Source organism: Chiloscyllium punctatum, chromosome 5 (assembly GCF_047496795.1).
Source record: "Chiloscyllium punctatum isolate Juve2018m chromosome 5, sChiPun1.3, whole genome shotgun sequence".
NCBI classification, from domain to species: Eukaryota; Metazoa; Chordata; class Chondrichthyes; order Orectolobiformes; family Hemiscylliidae; genus Chiloscyllium; species Chiloscyllium punctatum.
The window spans coordinates 4,671,838-4,689,487 of NC_092743.1; the positions used below are offsets into that span (position 1 = coordinate 4,671,838).

Consider the following 17,650-nt stretch of genomic DNA (forward strand, 5'->3'; position numbering starts at 1 on the left):
AGTTATGTCCTGCACACAATAAATAGGACACATCCGACCCAACCAACTAATGCCTCATAAATCTACTTTTGGTCATCAGTAAAGTGATGGAAGTGCTTTAAAGCAGCATCTGCTCAGCAATAACCTCCTCACAGATGCTCAGTTTGGCTCTGCTATGACCCCTTGACTCCTAACCTCATTACAGGTTTGGTTGTGGACAAGAGTTGAATTCCAGAGGTGAGGTAAGAGTGGCAGCCCTTGACATCAAGGTGGCTCTTAACCCAGTGTGGCATCAAAGAGCTCTACAAAAAATTGAATCAGTGGGTATTGGGGTAAATTCTGCATTGGTTGGAGTCTTACCTGACTTATAGGAAGATGGTTGTGGTTGTTTTCGGTCAGTTACCTCCACTCCGGGGCATCTCTGCAGAAGTTTCTCAGGTTAGTGTCCAAGGCCCAACCATGTTCAGCTGCTTCAATGACCTTTCTTCCAGCATAAGGTCTGAAGTGGGGATGTTCATTAATGATTACATGATGTTCAGCACCATTTGCAACTCCTCAGATACTAAAGCAGTCCATGTCCAAATGCAACAAGGTCTGGACAATATCCAGGCTTGGGATGACAAGTGGCATGTAATATTTGCACCACACACACGTTAGCAATTACTGTGTCTCCAATAAGAGACACCATAAGCACTGCCCTTTTAACATTCAACATCCTGGAGGGGGTTACCATTGATCAAAGACTAAGTTGGTCTTGTTGTATTAACAATGGCAACAAGAGGAGGTCAGAGGTAGGAATACTGCAGCAAGTAACTCCCCTCCTTACTCCTTAAATCCTGTCTATCATCTGCAAGGTACAAGTCAGAAGTGTGATGCAATACTTCCCACTTACATGAAGGATGCAGCTCCGACAGCACATCCAGCACAAAACAGCTGCTTGGTCAGCAGCGTATCCACTCCCTCCACCACTGATGCTCAGCAGCAGCATTGTGTTTTATCTACAAGATGCGTTATAGAAATTCAGCTTGTCTCCTCTGATAGCGCATTTCAAACCATGCCTTCGTTTAAAAATACAAGGTCAGTAGATACATGGGAACACTTCCAAGTTTTCTTCCAAGTCCCTCACCATTCTGACTTGGAAATATATCGTTGGGTCAAAATCTTGGCACTCACTCTCTAAAGGCATTGTGGATCTATCTACAGCACATGGACTGCAGCTGTTCAAGAAGGCAGCTTCTTGAGGATAGCTAGGAATGGGCAGTAAATTAACACCTATGTCCCATGTTTGAATAAACAGGGAAAGCTTCGAACAGTGAGATAAAATGTGATCTGGGTGTCCTGATATTTGACATAAAAGTGAGGGTCTTTATCTCGAGTGCAAAATTACATACTGGGCCTATATCTGTTGGCATGGAGAAGAGTGAGAGTCAACCTCATTAAAACATAGCGAGTTTTGAGAAGATTTGTAGTTCAGGTTGAGATTCTGGATGTAGGTTTGCTTGCTTAGCTGGAAGGTTTGTTTTCAGATGTTTCATCACCGTTCTAGGTAGCATCATCAGTGAGTCTCTAGATGAAGCATGAGTGGTATGGCCCGCTTTCTATTTATGTGTTTGGGTTTCCTTGGATTGGTGATGCCATTTCCTGTGGTATTGTTATTTCTGGTTCTTTTTCTCAGGGGGTAGTAAATGGGATCCTAGTCAATATGTTTGTTGATAGAGTTCCGGTTGGAATGCCATGCCCAACGGTACCCAAAAGAATGGGTACTCAATGAACACAGTTGACCGAGTTCTCAGCAACAAACCTGAACACGCAGACAAAACACGTCCAGAAACCCTAGCCACTCTCCCCTCCATCAAAGATATCTTGGAAATGACTACCAGACTACTCAGACCTCTTGGCATCATGGTAGCCCACAAACCACCGACACACTAAAACAGCAGCTAATGAACTTGAAGGACCCTATATAGACAACAAACAAAACTAATATCATTTACAAAATACCTTGCAAGAACTGTAACAACACTGCATTGGACAAACAGGTAGAAAACTAACCACCAGGATACGTGAACATCAACTACCCACAAAAAGACTTGACCCACTCTCACTAGTATCCTTACATGCAGATGAGGAAAGACACCACTTCGATTGGGACAACGCATTCATCCTAAGCCAAGCCAAACAGAGACGTGGACCAGAATTCCTAGAAGCATGGCATTCCAACTGGCACTCTGCCAACAAACACATTGACTTGGATCCCATTTACCAACCCTGAGAAAAAGAACAGCAAATGGCATCAACAATCCAAGGAAACCTGAACACATAAATAGAAAGCGGGCCATACCACAGTGCTTCATTCAGGTGCTCACTGATAATGTTACCGAGTTTGATGACGAAATGTCTGAAAACGAACCTCCCAGCTCAGTGAGCAAACTTACATTCGTTCAAACATGTTGGAACCTGAGTGAACGTGACACTTGACAGTGTGAATGGTGGAGGGATGTTTCTTTATGTGCTTGAGAATAAACCTAGATTTAAAAATAAGTGCTCATAGAGTTTAATAGCTCAAGAAGACCCTTTTGGCCTATCATATCTGCACTGATCATCAAGGACCTATCTATTCTTATCCTGTTTCTCAGATCTTGGCCCATAGCCTTGGATGCAATGGTATTTCAAGTAAATTTAAACAAAGAACAGTGGATGCTGGAAATCTGAAGCAAAAATGAAAATTTCTGGACAAACTCAATAGGTCTGGCAACATCTGTGGAGATAAAGCAGAGATCTATACTTAGTGCCATGTGCTTCCACAAATACACTCTCTTGACTTTTCTCTCCATCAGCACCACCTAAAGCTGGATCAGAGCTGCCCTGCCCCCGTCCTCTATTTCATTTCATTCTTTGGCATGTTTGCCAATAGCAATTCAAGTGTTCATTTAAATGCTACATAAATGTTTTGTCTCATTTAGGATGGAGGTGAACAGAATTTTGTTTCTCTGAAGGATGTTAGTCTTTGGAACTCTCTCCAAAGGAAGAGAGAGTTGTTCATTTATGGTAAGGATACATAGATTCTTACCAAAACAAAATTCTCATTTCTGTCCAGTTCCTTCATGATTTTGAACCTCTCTGTTTCAGTGTTTATTTCTAGTTATTCTCAGGGTATGGGCTTCACTGGCTGGGCCAACATTCGCTGCTCATCCCCAATTGCCCTTGTGCAATGTCAGACTACTCATGATACTGTTATGGGGGAAGTTCCAGAATTTTAAACGAGGTGATGCTGAAAGAACAGTGATATTTCTCCAGGTCAGAATGGTGAGTGGCTTGGAGAGAATCTTTGAGGTGGTGGTGTATTGAGGACTCTGACCGTTTTCCCAGCTGACAGGAAAGTATGTTGTGCTGTTTGTGCATTAAGTGAGGTGCCCACCTTTGACCCACTCAGCCACATTGTGATGTTGCTGCTGTCTCTGAATTGTGCATTGGACTGACCACCATTTGTGCCACTGTAAGGTACAAAAGAAAGACAAAACAAATGCACAAGGAAGCTTTTACTTATAAAAATAAAAGAGTAGAAATAAAGTTGAACTGATAGTGAAGGAGGAGATAATGTAGAGAAATAATGAAAGAGCTTTTTGTAGCAGAGAGCGGCAGGAGCTGGGCGGAAGTGAAGTCGGAGCACAGAGCCGTTTGGGACGGTAAGTAATTGTTATTTGAGTGGAGAAAGAACCCGAGACACTACACGTGTAGTGTCTCCCTCCCCCCCTCTCTAACCTAAAAAAAAGTAAGCTACTTAGTGTTCTTGTTTTGGAGACTAAGTGTAGAGTTATGGCAGCGCAGGCAGTGGAATATTCCTCCTGCAGGATGTTTGAGGTAGGGGTGACCACCGATGCTCCTGCCGGCTTCACCTGCAGGAAGTGCAGCCAGCTCCAGCTCCTCACAGACCGTGTTAGGGAACTGGAGCTGGAGTTGGATGGACTGAGGATTATTCGAGAGGCTGAGAGGGTGATAGATAGAAGCTACAGGGACATAGTTACGCCAGAGAACAGAGGTAGCTGGGTAACAGTTAGAGGTGGGAGGGGGAGGAAGCAGGCAGTGCAGGGATCCCCTGTGGTCGTTCCCCTCAACAATAAGTATACCGCTTTGGATACTGTTGGGGGGGACGGCCGAGCAGGGATAAGCTGCAGTGACCGGGTCTCTGGCACGAGGTCCGGCTCTGAGGCTCAGAAGGGAAAGGGGGAGAGGTGGAGAGCGCGAGTTATAGGAGACGCTATAGTTAGAAGGACAGACAGGTGGTTCTGTGGACATGGGCGAGACTCTCGGATGGTTTGTTGCCTCCCAGGTGCCAGGGTCCGAGACGTCTCGGACCGTGTCTTCAGAATCCTTAAGGGGGAGAGTGTGCAGCCAGAAGTCGTGGTGCACATTGGCACCAACGGCATAGGTAGGAAGAGGGGTGGGGAGGTCATTCAGGAGCTCAGGGAGTTAAGCTGGAAGCTAAAAGCTAGGGTGGACAGAGTAGTCCTCTCTGGGCTGTCGCCGGTGCCACGTGACAGTGAGACAAGGAATAGGGAGAGAGTGCAGTTGAACACGTGGCTGCAAGGATTGTGTAGGAGGGAGGGCTTCAGGTCTTTGGACAATCTGACTGCATTCTGGGGAAGGTGGGACCTGTACAAGCAGGATGGGTTGCACCTGAACCAGAAGGGCACCAATATCCTGGGAGGTAGGTTTGCTAGAACTCTTCGGGGGGGGGGGGGTTTAAACTAATTTGGCAGGGGGATGGGATCCGGACTTGTAGTCCAGCAAGTAGGTTAGCTGTTTTTCAGGCTGTCCAAGAATGTAGGGAGGCTGTGGAGAAGGGAGCACGGACAGGGAATACTTGCGGACACAGAGATGGGTTCAAGTGTGTATACTTCAACGCAAGGAGTATCAGAAATAAGGTGGGTGAACTTAAGGTGTGGATCGGTACTTGGGACTACGATGTTGTGGCCATCACGGAAACGTGGATAGAAGAGGGACAGGAATGGTTGTTGGAGGTTCCTGGTTTCAGATGTTTCAGCAAGATTAGGGAGGGTGGTAAAAAAGGAGGGGGTGTGGCGTTGCTAATTAGAAATGGTATAACGGCTGCAGAAAGGCAGTTCGAGGGGCATCTGCCTTTGTAGGTAGTCTGGGCTGAAGTCAGAAATAGGAAAGGTGCAGTCACCTTGTTGGGTGTTTACTATAGGCCCCCCAATAGCAGCAGAGATGTGGAGAAACAGATTGGGGAAACAGTTTTTGGAAAGGTGCAGAAGCCACAGGGTCGTAGTCATGGGCGATTTCAACTTCCCAATTATTGATTGGAAGCTCTTTAGATCAAGCAGATTGGATGGAGCGGTGTTTGTGCAGTGTGTCCAGGAAGCTTTTCTAACGCAGTATGTAGATTGTCCGACCAGAGGGGAGGCCATATTGGATTTGGTACTTGGTAACGAACCGGGACAAGTGATGGGCTTGTTAGTGGGTGAGCATTTTGGTGATGGTGACCACTATTCTGTGACTTTCACCTTGGTTATGGAGAGAGATAGGTGCGTGCAACAAGGCAGGTTTTACAATTGAGGGAAGGGTAAATACGATGCTGCAAGACAGGATCTGAGGAGCATAAGTTGGGAGCATAGGCTATCAGGGAAGGATGTCGTTGAAATGTGGAACTTTTTCAAGGAACAGGTACGACGTGTCCTTGATATGTATGTACCTGTCAGGCAGGAAAGAGATGGTCATGTGAGGGAACCTTGGTTGATGAGGGAGGTTAAATGTCTTGTAAGGAGGAAGAAGGAGGCTTACATAAGGTTGAGGAAACAAGGTTCAGACAGAACGTTGGAGGGATACAGGATAGCCAGGAGGGAGCTGAGCAAAGGGATTAGGAGAGGTAAGAGAGGGCATGAAAAATCTTTGGCGGATAGGATCAAGGATAACCCCAAGGCATTTTATGTGTATGTGAGAAACATGAGAATGACGAGCACGAGGGTAGGTCCGATCAAGGGCAGTAGTGGGAGACTGTGTATTGAGTCGGAAGAGATAGGAGAGGTCTTGAATGAGTACTTTTCTTCAGTACTTACAAACTAGAGGGATCGTATTGTTGAAGGGGAGGGTATGAAACGACCTGGTAAGCTAGAGGAGATACTTGTTAGGAAGGAAGATGTGTTGGGCATTTTGAAAAACTTGAGGATAGACAAATCCCCCCAGGCCTGACGGGATCTATCCTAGGATTATGTGGGAAGCAAGAGAGGAAATTGCAGAGCCGTTGGCAATGATCTTTTCGTCTTCACTGTCAACGGGGGTGGTACCAGGGGACTGGAGAGTGGCAAATGTTGTGCCCCTGTTCAAAAAAGGGAATAGGGATAACCCCAGGAATTACAGGCCAGTTAGTCTTTCTTCAGTGGTAGGTAAAGTAATGGAAAGGATACTGAGGGATAGGATTTATGAGTATCTGGAAAGACACTGCTTGATTAGGGACAGCCAGCACGGATTTGTGAAGGGTAGGTCTTGCCTTACAAGTCTTATTGAATTCTTTGAGGAGGTGAGCAAGCATGTGGATGAGGGTAGAGCAGTGGATGTAGTGTACGTGGATTTTAGTAAGGCATTTGATAAGGTTCCCCATGGTAGGCTTATGCTGAAAGTCAGGAGGTTTGGGATAGTGGGAAGTTTGGCCTGTTGGATAGAGAACTGGCTAACCGGTCGAAGTCAGAGAGTGGTGGTAGATGGTAAATATTCAGCCTGGAGCCCAGTTAGAAGTGAAGTTTCACAGGGATCAGTTCTGGGTCCTCTGCTGTTTGTAATTTTTATTAATGACTTGGAAGAGGGAGTCGAAGGGTGGGTCATTAACTTTGCAGATGATACGAAGATTGGTGGAGTTGTGGATAGTGAGGAGGGCTGTTGTCAGCTGCAAAGGGACTTAGATATGACGCAGAGCTGGGCTGAGGAGTGGCAGATGGAGTTCAACCCTGTCAAGTGTGAGGTTGTCCATTTTGGAAGGACAAATAAGAATGCGGAATACAGGGTTAATGGTAGGGTTCTTAGTAAGATGGAGGAGCAGAGGGATCTTGGGGTCTATGTTCATAGATCTTTGAAAGTTGCCACTCAGGTGGATAGAGCTTGTAAGAAGGCCTATGGTGTATTAGCGTTCATTAGCAGATGGATTGAATTCAAGAGTCGTGAGGTGATGTTGCAGCTGTACAGGACTTTGGTAATGCCACATTTGGAGTACTGTGTGCAGTTCTGGTCACCTCATTTTAGGAAAGATGTGGAAGCTTAGAGGGTGCAGAGGAGATTTACCAGGATGTTGCCTGGAATGGAGAATAGGTCGTACAAGGATAGGCCTTTTCTCATTGGAACGGCGAAGGATGAGGGGTGACTTGATAGAGGTTTATAAGATGATCAGGGGAATAGATAGAGTAGATAGTCAGAGACTTTTTCCCCGGGTACAACAGAGTGTTACAAGGGGACATAAATTTATGGTGGAGGGTGGAAAGTATAGGGGGGATGTCAGGGGTAGGTTTTTTACCCAGAGAGTGGTGGGGGCATGGAATGCGCTGCCTATGGGAGTGGCAGAGTCAGAATCATTGGTGACCTTTAAGCGGCAATTGGATAGGTACATGGATAGGTGCTTAAGCTAGGACAAATGTTCGGCACAACATCATGGGCCGAAGGGCCTGTTCAGTGCTGTATTGTTCTATGTTCTATGTTCTAGTGAATCAAGATTTGATTATTTAGTGCCGTGCTGACCACCCTCTGACTTAAAATTTAAGACTTGGGCTGGAAACAACTATGCTGAGCTTAAAAAACAATCGGTAATTACAAACGATTGGGGGCAGAACTAGCTGGAGTAGACTGGGAAAGGGGTTTGGCAGGGTGAGGATCAATGACAGATGTTTAATCTAAAGACATAATCTCAGAATAAGGATTTGCCTATTTAAGACAAATGAGACGTTTCTTCCGAGGGGATTGAATCTGTGCAATTCTTGTTGAGACTGTGATGGAATGATTTTTAATTTATAAGGGAATTGAGGTTCATGAGGTTGTGGGGGGAATGGGGATGGGGGTGGGAGTCAGGAGGGTGGAGTTGAGGATCATCAGTTTGGCCATGATCTCATTGAATGACAGTAGATTTGTTGGGCTGAATAGCCTATTTCTGCTACTATGTCTGTGGTCTCAGCCTTGTTTTCAAATTTCTCATTGGCTTAATACAACTCTCTTCCACCTCTGTAATCTCCAAACCCACAATCCTTCAATTCAGGCCAGTTGCTCCTCCTGGAATTTTATGATTGTGTCATTGGCTGCTGTACCTTGAGATGCCATGGCCTTGAACTCTAGAATTTCTTGCCTAATTGCCTCCATTTCTCTGCTGCCCTCTCCTCTTTTTATGACAGTCATAGATGTACAGCATGGAAACAGACTCTTCGGTCCAACCCGTCCATGCTGTCCCAGATATCCCAACGCAATCTAGTCCCACTTGTCAGCACCCAGGCCATATCCCTCCAAACCCTTCCTATTCATATACCCATCCAAATACCTCTTAAATGTTGCAGTTGTACCAGCCTCCGGCAGCTCATTCCATACACGTATCACCCTCTGCATGAAAACGTTGCCCCTTAGGTCTCTTTTATATCTTTCCCCTCTCACCCTAAACCAATGCCCTCTAGTTCTGGACTCCCCGACCCCAGGGAACAAACTTTGCCTATTTATCCTATCCATGCCCCTCATAATTTTGTAAACCTCTATAAGGTCTCCCCTCAGCCTCTGACGCTCCAGGGAAAACAGCCCCAGCCTGTTCAGCCTCTCCCTATAGCTCAGATCCTCCAACCCTGGCAGCATCCTTGAAAATCTTTTCTGAACCCTTTCAAGTTTCACAACATCTTTCCGATGGGAAGGAGACCAGAATTGCATGCAATATTCCAACAGCGGCCTAACGAATGTCCTGTACAGCCGCAACATGACCTCCCAACTCCTGTACTCAATATTCTGACCAATGAAGGAAAACATACCAAACACCTTCTTCACTATCCTAGCTACCTGCGACTCCACTTTCAAGGAGCTATGAACCTGCACTCCATGGTCTCTTTGTTCAGCAACATTCCTTAGGACCTTAGTTTTAAGCAATTTCTCCAGACTTTGGTTGCCTATCTCCTTTTGAGCTCAGTATCAAAGTTTGTTTCTGTGGAATGTCTTCAAGCAGTTGACTCCATCTATGAGTAGTTTATAATAAGTTGTGAAATGAGAGAAGAATTGTGATAAAGACAGAATGAGTAGAGCAGGGTATAGTTTTTATTTCTCAGAAAAGGAATTCTGTAGTAATTCTCACTTTGCTGTATAGAAACTGACTGCCAGCTGTCAGTAAAAATGGTGTCTACACATTGAAAGTTTCTAGATGGCTCTGAATTGTTTGGGATGTTGTGAGCTTGTGAAAGGTGCTATGTAAATGCAAGTATATCTTGGTATAACACAAGTAAACTTTGTTTTGTAGTACAGAGCCTGAGTTTTGGTAATAAAGCTCTTAAGAAATAGTCTTTTATGTATTGCACAGATCAGGATATTTTGCAAGAATACAAAATCAAGGTTCATCCTAATTTAGTTGTCAGTTTATGTCAGAATGCAAGATGAAAAGCTTTGACAAGGTATAATTTTTTCAGTAACAAAATTCAGTTTTAGGCTTACGTGTTTGGCAAAGTTAGTTTTCTACAGATGCAGTAGAGGTTGGCCAATAAACTTCCAATACTAAGCCCCAAAATTTGGTGACACTGGTCGTTCTGCTATAACGCATGCTTTGTCAGCCTGAGTTGGTTATAACACAAATGACGAATTGTGGATGTTGTTTGGATAACACGAACTTCCTGCTGAATGGCTATAGTGATTTTCTATTAGTGATCTGCAGCACAATTTTCTATAGTGGTTTTTCCATAATGCGAGGTTGCAGAGGAACGCTACCCTTCCACCGACACTCTCATTCGTTTGGCCGAACTGGTCCTCACCCTTAACAATTTCTCCTTTGAATCCTCCCACTTCCTCCAGACCAAAGGGGTAGCCATGGGCACACGTATGGGCCCCAGCTATGCCTGTCTCTTTGTTGGCTACGTAGAGCAGTTGATCTTCCATAATTACACCGGCATCACTCCCCACCTCTTCCTCCGCTACATTGATGACTGCATTGGCGCCACCTCGTGCTCCCGCGAGGAGGTTGAGCAATTCATCAACTTCACCAACACATTCCACCCTGACCTTAAATTTACCTGGACCATCTCTGACACCTCCCTCCCCTTCCTGGACCTCTCCATCTCTATACATCCCGCACCTCCGCCCTCAGACCCCACCCCTCCAACCGTAACAAGGACAGAACGCCCCTGGTGCTCACCTTCCACCCTACAAACCTTCGCATCAACCAAATCATCCGCCGACATTTCCGCCACCTCCAAAAAGACCCCACCACCAGGGATATATTTCCCTCCCCACCCCTTTCCGGCTTCCGCAAAGACCGTTCCCTCTGTGACTACCTGGTCAGGTCCTCGCCCCCTACGACCCACCCTCCCATTCTGGCACTTTCCCCTGCCACCGCAGGAACTGTAAAACTTGCACCCACACCTCCTCCCTCACCTCTATCCAAGGCCCTAAAGGAGCCTTCCACATCCATCAAAGTTTAACTTGCACATCCACTAATATCATTTATTGTATCCGTTGCTCCCAATGTGGTCTCCTCTACATTGGGGAGACTGGGCGCCTCCTAGCAGAGCGCTTTAGGGAACATCTCCAGGACACCCGCACCAATCAACCACACCGTCCCGTGGCCCAACATTTCAACTCCCCCTCCCACTCCGCCGAGGACATGGAGGTCCTGGGCCTCCTTCACTGCCCCTCCCTCACCACTAGACCCCTGGAGGAAGAACGCCTTATCTTCTGCCTCGGAACACTTCAACCCCAAGGCATCAATGTGGACTTCAACAGTTTCCTCATTTCCCCTTTCCCCACCTCACCCTAGTTCTAAACTTCCAGCTCAGTAACTGTCCCCTTGACTTGTCCGGTCTTGTCCTACCTGCCGATCTTCTTTTCCACCTATCCACTCCACCCTCTGTTCCCTGACCTATCACCTTCATCCCCTCCCCCACTCACCCATTGTACTCCATGCTACTTTCTCCCCACCCCCACCCTCCTCTAGTTTATCTCCCCATGCTTCAGGCTCACTGCCTTTATTCCTGATGAAGGGCTTTTGCCCGAAACGTCGATTTCGAAGCTACTTGGATGCTGCCTGAACTGCTGTGCTCTTTCAGCACCACTAATCCAGAATCTGGTTTCCAGCATCTGCAAGTCATTGTTTTTACCGTTTTTGCCATGTTATAACAGAACAACCTGTAGTGCAGAGATATGCTTTTATTCTTATTCATTCATGGGTATGGGCATTGCTAATTGGATTGGAATTTATTTCTCAGCCCATGTTACCCTTGACAAGATGCCCCTGAAGTACTTTACTGCTGCAGTGTTTGGGGTGGAGGGACACTTATGGTGGGTTTAGGAACTGAGTTCCAGGATTTTGACTCCGTGCCAGTGAAGGAACGCTTCTATAGTACCACGTCAGTAGAATTTGCCAATGCTGGTGTTCCCACGCTGTTCTTGATGATAGGGTTGTGGATCTGTAAGGTGTGAGGACTCCAGATGAGTGACTGTGGTGCATCTTGCGGATTGTGTGCTCTGCAGCCATTGTGTATCAGCTGTAAAGGGAGTAAACATGGATGTTGTTAGATGAATGCCAATCAAATGTATTGCTTTGTCCTGGATAGTGTCAAGCTTCTTGATGTTTGGAGCTGCACTCCTTCAGGCAGGTGTGCATTATTCCATAACACTGCTGACCGGTGCCTGTAGCCAATGTTCTGATATCAGGGGTGGCATGGTGGCTCAGTGGTTAGCACTGCTGCCTCCCAGCAACAAGGTCCTGGGTTTGATTCCAGCCTTGAGCATCTGTCTGTGTGGAATTTACACATTCTCCCCTTGTCTGCGTGGGTTTCCTCCGGGTGCTCTGGTTTCCTCCCACAGGTCAGGTGAATTGGCTATGCTAAATTGCCCATAGTGATAGGTGCATTAGTCAGGGGGAAATGGGTCTGGGTGGGTTACTCTTTGGAGGGTCGGTGTGGACTAGTTGGGCCGAAAGGCCTGTCTCCACACTGTCAGGGATCTAATCAAATCAGGGAGACAGATATTCATCCCTGATTTTATTTTTGATTCCATTGTTGGCATGTAAGTATTACTGAGGAGAAAGTGAGGACTGCAGATGCTGGAGATCAGAGCTGAAAATGTGTTGCTGGAAAAGCGCAGCAGGTCAGGCAGCATCCAAGGAACAGGAGAATCGACGTTTCGGGCATAAGCCCTTCTTCAGGAATCCTGAAGAAGGGCTTATGCCCGAAACGTCGATTCTCCTGTTCCTTGGATGCTGCCTGACCTGCTGCGCTTTTCCAGCAACACATTTTCAGCATGTAAGTATCACTGAGCCAACATTTATTACCAACCCTAGTTGTCCTTGAGGAGTTGGTCATAAGCTGTCTACTCAAACTACTGATGTCCTTTTTCTATGTAGTAACACCCACAATGTTCTGGAGGGGGTTCCAAGATTTTGATCCAGCAATACTGAAGGAACAGCAGTTATATTCCTAGCCTCTGGCCTGCACTATGGTCACAGTATTTATATGTCTAGCCCAGTTTAGTTTCTGGTCAGTCGTAATTCTTGTATTTTGATAGTGGGAGATTTTTTGGAATAAATCCTCCAAAGAAAGTACATTTTCTGTTTGCTGTCCATAGGTGTTTGCTGTTCGATCTGGGGGTGCTACTGGTGTGGTGGTTAAAGGGCCTGATGACAAGACCTGCGTCTCTTTCAGGTAAGGCATGGTGTAAAACCACAGGATAGGCATTTCAAACTATTTGGTGGAGACATTAAGTAGAAATTGGAAGGAGGTTTTTCTAAACACATTCTTCAATCCTCTTGCCAAATAGCTGTCAACTACTTGATATGGCAGTATTTAAAACAAACCTTTTTAAGAAAGCTCTGAGATTTGCAGATTAATGTTGATATGCTGAGGCGAGGTAAAAACACATTTATGGTTCACAAGAGATAGTGCACCTCAACCTTACACATGTTCTTGTGTTTAATGGGTTTTTCTGCTTACAGCTAAGTCATCAGAATTTCCCCATTTCACTGATTATGACTCACCATCTTCATTGGCTGGGGGCAGGGGTGTAGTGGCGATGTCACTAGGCTAGTTATTGCAGAGGCCCAGTCTAATGAGGACCTAACTGCAAAGTGGTGAAATATAAATTTAATTTAATAGGAGATCTAGAATTGTGACCTATTCATGGTGGCCATCGCAGCTATCCCAATGGGAACCATGTAATTATTGTAAAAAAACCATCTTGTTTAGGAAAGGAAATCTGTCATCCTTGCCTTGTCTGGTCTACATGTGACTCCAGAGCCACAGCAATGTGGTTGGTTCTTAAATGTCTCTGGGCAGTTGGAAGTTGGCAACAAATGACAGCCTAGCCAAATGCTGGTCTTGCCAGCAATACCCACATCCCATGGAAAAAATAAACATAAGTGGCAGAGAATTCATTCAGTCTTTATTCCAGCTGGAAACTAAAAATTAGGAAATGAAATTTTGAGTCAGTCAGTCTCTTTCCTAATAATTATCTACAACTGACTGTCAATTCAGTTGGAACACAAAACTGCTGGGAGTATTTGTGGACAGAGAAATCATTAACACTAGGATGGATGGATGGACTTTTTGAGCTGGGAAGGTTTGAGATGTAACAGATTAAAAGCAAGTACAGAACCGGGACGGAATTTGGGAATGAACAAAAGGAAGGCCTGTATTGCCACTGTATGTCTGTGGTGAATGGAGTAAGGATGAAGGTGATGAAACTGGTGTTAAACATTCATCAAGTCATAGAGATTTGCTGTGCTGAAAAAGACCCTTTGACCCATTGCATCCACACTGATCAAAATCGACACAAATTTCTCATTTGTAGCTTTTGGCCTATAGCTTTGTATGCCTTCATGTCACAAATGCATATCCAAATACACGACAATGTGCTTAGGGTTTTTGTCTCTCCCTCCCTTACAGGCAGCGCATTCCAGATTTCCCCACCACCCTCTTGGGGGAAAAGGGTTTCCTCACACCCCTCTAAACATCTTGCCCCTTCCCTTAAATTTATGCCACTTGGTCATTGATCTCCCCATCAGAGGGATAGGTTTCTTCCTGTCTACCTTATCTATGCCCTTCATAATTTATACATGTCGCCTCACAATTTCTCTGCTCCAAGAGAAACAAACCCAGTCTGTCCAATCTCCTGTTAACATCTGAAACTTTCCAGCCCAGGCGACATCCTGGTAAATCTCTTCTGTACCTTGTCCAGTGCAATTACATCCATCCTATAGTGTGGTTTCCAAAACCCCCTTCAATACTTTTGCTGTGGCCTAACCAATGTTTTGTACAGTTCTGGCACAACCTTTCTGCTCCATGCCTTGGCTCATAAAGCCAAGTATCCCATATGCTGCCATCATCACTTTATCCACCTGTCCTGATATGTTAATGTACCTGTGGACATGCACATCAAGGTCAGAGTCAGAGATTTGTACAGCATGGAAACACCCTTCGGTCCAACTTGTCCATGCCGACCAGATATCCCAACCTAATCTAGTCCCACCTGCCAGCACCTGGCTCATATTCCTCTAAACCGTTTCTATTCATATAACCATCCGGATGTCTTTAAAATGTTGCAATTGTACCAGCCTCCACCACTTCCTCTGGCAGCTCCTTCCACACATGCACCACCCTCTGCATGAAAGCGTTGCCCCTGAGGTCCCTTTTAAATCTTTAACCTCTCACCCTAAACCTATGCCCTCTAGTTCTGGACTCCCCCACTCCAGGGAAAAGACTTTGTCTATTTTACTTATCCATGCCCCTCATGATTTTATAAACCTCTATAAGGTCACCCCTCAGCCTCTTGACGCTCCAGGGAAAACAGCGCCAGCCTATTCAGCCTCTCCCTATGGCTCACAGCGCCAGGGGTTCGGGTTTGATTCCAGCCTCAGGAAAGTGTCTTTGTGAAATTTGCACGTTCTCAGTGTCTGTGTGGGTTTTGTTCTGGTGCTCCAGTTTCCTTCCACAGTCCAAAGAAGTGCAGGTTATGTGAATTGGCCATGCTCAATTGCCCATAGTGTTCAGAGATGTATAAATTAGATGCATTAGGTAAATGTAGAGTAATAGTTTCAGGGAATGGGTCTTGGATGGGATATTTTTCAAGGGGGTGGTGTGTAGACATGTTGGACCAAAGACATGTGGGAAGCAAGAGAGGAAATTGCAGTACCGTTGGCAATGATCTTCTCGTCTTCACTGGCAACTGGGGTGGTACCAGGGGACTGGAGAGTAGCGAATGTTGTCGGCTGCAGAGGGACTTAGATATGATGCAGAGCTGGGCTGAGGAGTGGCAGATGGAGTTCAACCCTGCCAAGTGTGAGGTTGTCCATTTTGGAAGAAGAAATAAGAATGCGGAATACAGGGTTAATGGTAGGGTTCTTATTAAGGTGGAGGAGCAGAGGGATCTTGGGGTCTATGTACATAGATCTTTGAAGGTTGCCACTCAGGTGGATAGAGTTTGTAAGAAGGCCTATTATCGTTCATTAGCAGAGGGATTGAATTCAAGAGTCGTGAGGTGATGTTGCAGCTGTACAGGACTTTGGTTAGGCCACATTTGGAGTACTGTGTGCAGTTCTGGTCGCCTCACTTTAGGAAAGATGTGGAAGCTTTGGAGAGGGTGCAGAGAAGATTTACCAGGATGTTGCCTGGAATGGAGAGTAGGTCGTACGAGGATAGGTTGAGAGTTCTCGGCCTTTTCTCGTTGGAACGGCGAAGGATGAGGGGTGACTTGATAGAGGTTTATAAGATGATCAGAGGAATAGATAGAGTAGACAGTCAGAAACTTTTTCCCCGGGTACAACAGAGTGTTACAAGGGGACATAAATTTAAGGTGAAGGGTGGAAGGTATAGGGGAGATGTCAGGGGTGGGTTCTTTACCCAGAGAGTGGTGGGGGCATGGAATGCGCTGCCCGAGGGAGTGGTAGAGTCAGATTCATTGGCGACCTTTAAGCGGCATTTGGATAGGTACATGGATGGGTGCTTAATCTAGGATAGAAGTTCGGCACAACATCGTGGGCCGAAGGGCCTGTTCTGTGCTGTATTGTTCTAAAGGGCCAGTTTCCACACTGTAATGATTCTATCTGAGGATTTGTGAGATTTGACTTTAACATATGTTGGATTTGTTTCTATTTATTAAATGTTCAGAGCTCAGTAATAAAAATAGAAACACATGACTATTTGGCCTTGAGTGTCTTGAAGAGGGTTCAGTGCTGAAAGTGGAAGTGGTGTGAAGAAAGGAACTGACTCCTGATTCAGTCACCAATGGGTTTCTGTAGCTGGTGAGCTTCCTTTTAATAGGTATCTGTTTAACTGACAAAATCTTGTTGGAAAATTGATGGTGTGTCAATCATAATTTATACCATTGTTAAAGTGGAAAACAGTTAGCAATTTCAGGCAGATCTTGCTGCCCCTGATTTGTTCCACTTGCTCTTTGGTTCACAAACAACATATTACTCTTAGCTCCCTGTATTTGAGAACTTGTTGGATGTGTCTATTTATAATCCATTAAGATCAGCACAGAAAGTTGGGCTGGTGACATGCACGCAGTGTACCCATGCTGATTGTTGATGCAAACTGATAACCTCTCTGACCTCCAAAAGAGAGTAATTTACACAGTTTCCTTTTCATTGCACCAGGTAGGGGACAATCACTTGGAAGGGTGAGATAGTAACATTAAGATTTGCGTCACTGTCTGGTAATCTAGAGGGCCAGGCTAATGCTCTGGGGCGTGGGTTCAAATGTTACCCCAGTAGCTGGTGGAATTTAAATTCCATCAGTTAATCTGGAGTTGAAAGTGAGTCTCCATGATCATGATCTTAAAGATACCATGACTTGTTGTGAAAGCTGATCTGGTTCACATGTCATTTTGCGAAGGAAGCTTGCATTTATCATGTGACTCCACAGCATTGTGGTTAGGAACATACAAATTAGGAGCAGAGTATGTCATCTTTTGATCTGTTCATGTTTCAAGTTCCATGTTTTCATCTACCCCCAATGACCTTAGAGTTTTGTTAGTCAAGACAAGACGGTCTATCTTTTTAAAAAATATTCAATGACCACACCTCTACCGGAGAAGCTCTGGGAAAGCCTAGGACTAGAGAATAATCTCTCAGCAAAGGTTGCCCACTTAAGACCAAGATGAGAATTTTTTTTCTCTGTGGAATGCTTTGCTGTAGAAGGCTGTAGAGGTTGGGTTGTTGAAAGTATTCAAGGCTGGGATTCTTTTTTTAATTAGCAAGGCAATCAAAGATTGTGGAGATAAGGTAGGAAAATGGAGATAGGATTGGCAGATCACCTATGATTTTATTGAATGGCAGAGCAGACTTGATGGGCCAAATGGCCTACTTCTGCTTCTGCATTTTATAATTTGAGGCAAATATTTCCAAACTTTCACAATCCTCAGAGAGAGAAAAAAATGCTTATCTTTGTCCTGAAAGGGCAAGCCCTAATTCTAAAACAGCACAAGGCAAGTTGTGGAACATAAG

The 17,650-nt window shown here is 45.3% G+C and overlaps 1 protein-coding gene across 6 annotated transcripts in view; it reads left to right on the top strand.

The window, feature by feature from the left end:
• rmc1 (regulator of MON1-CCZ1) overlaps nt 1–17,650 on the top strand; it is a 63,581-nt gene that overhangs the window by 3,178 nt on the left and 42,753 nt on the right. For 5 of the 6 annotated variants that reach the window (XM_072569666.1, XM_072569670.1, XM_072569667.1 and 2 more), the window contains exon 2: nt 12,775–12,851. The exons of the other annotated variant lie outside the window; for it this stretch is intronic. In XM_072569666.1, coding sequence (XP_072425767.1) covers nt 12,775–12,851 — 77 coding nt within the window. The remainder of the gene's footprint in view (nt 1–12,774; nt 12,852–17,650) is intronic. 6 annotated transcript variants of the gene reach the window in all.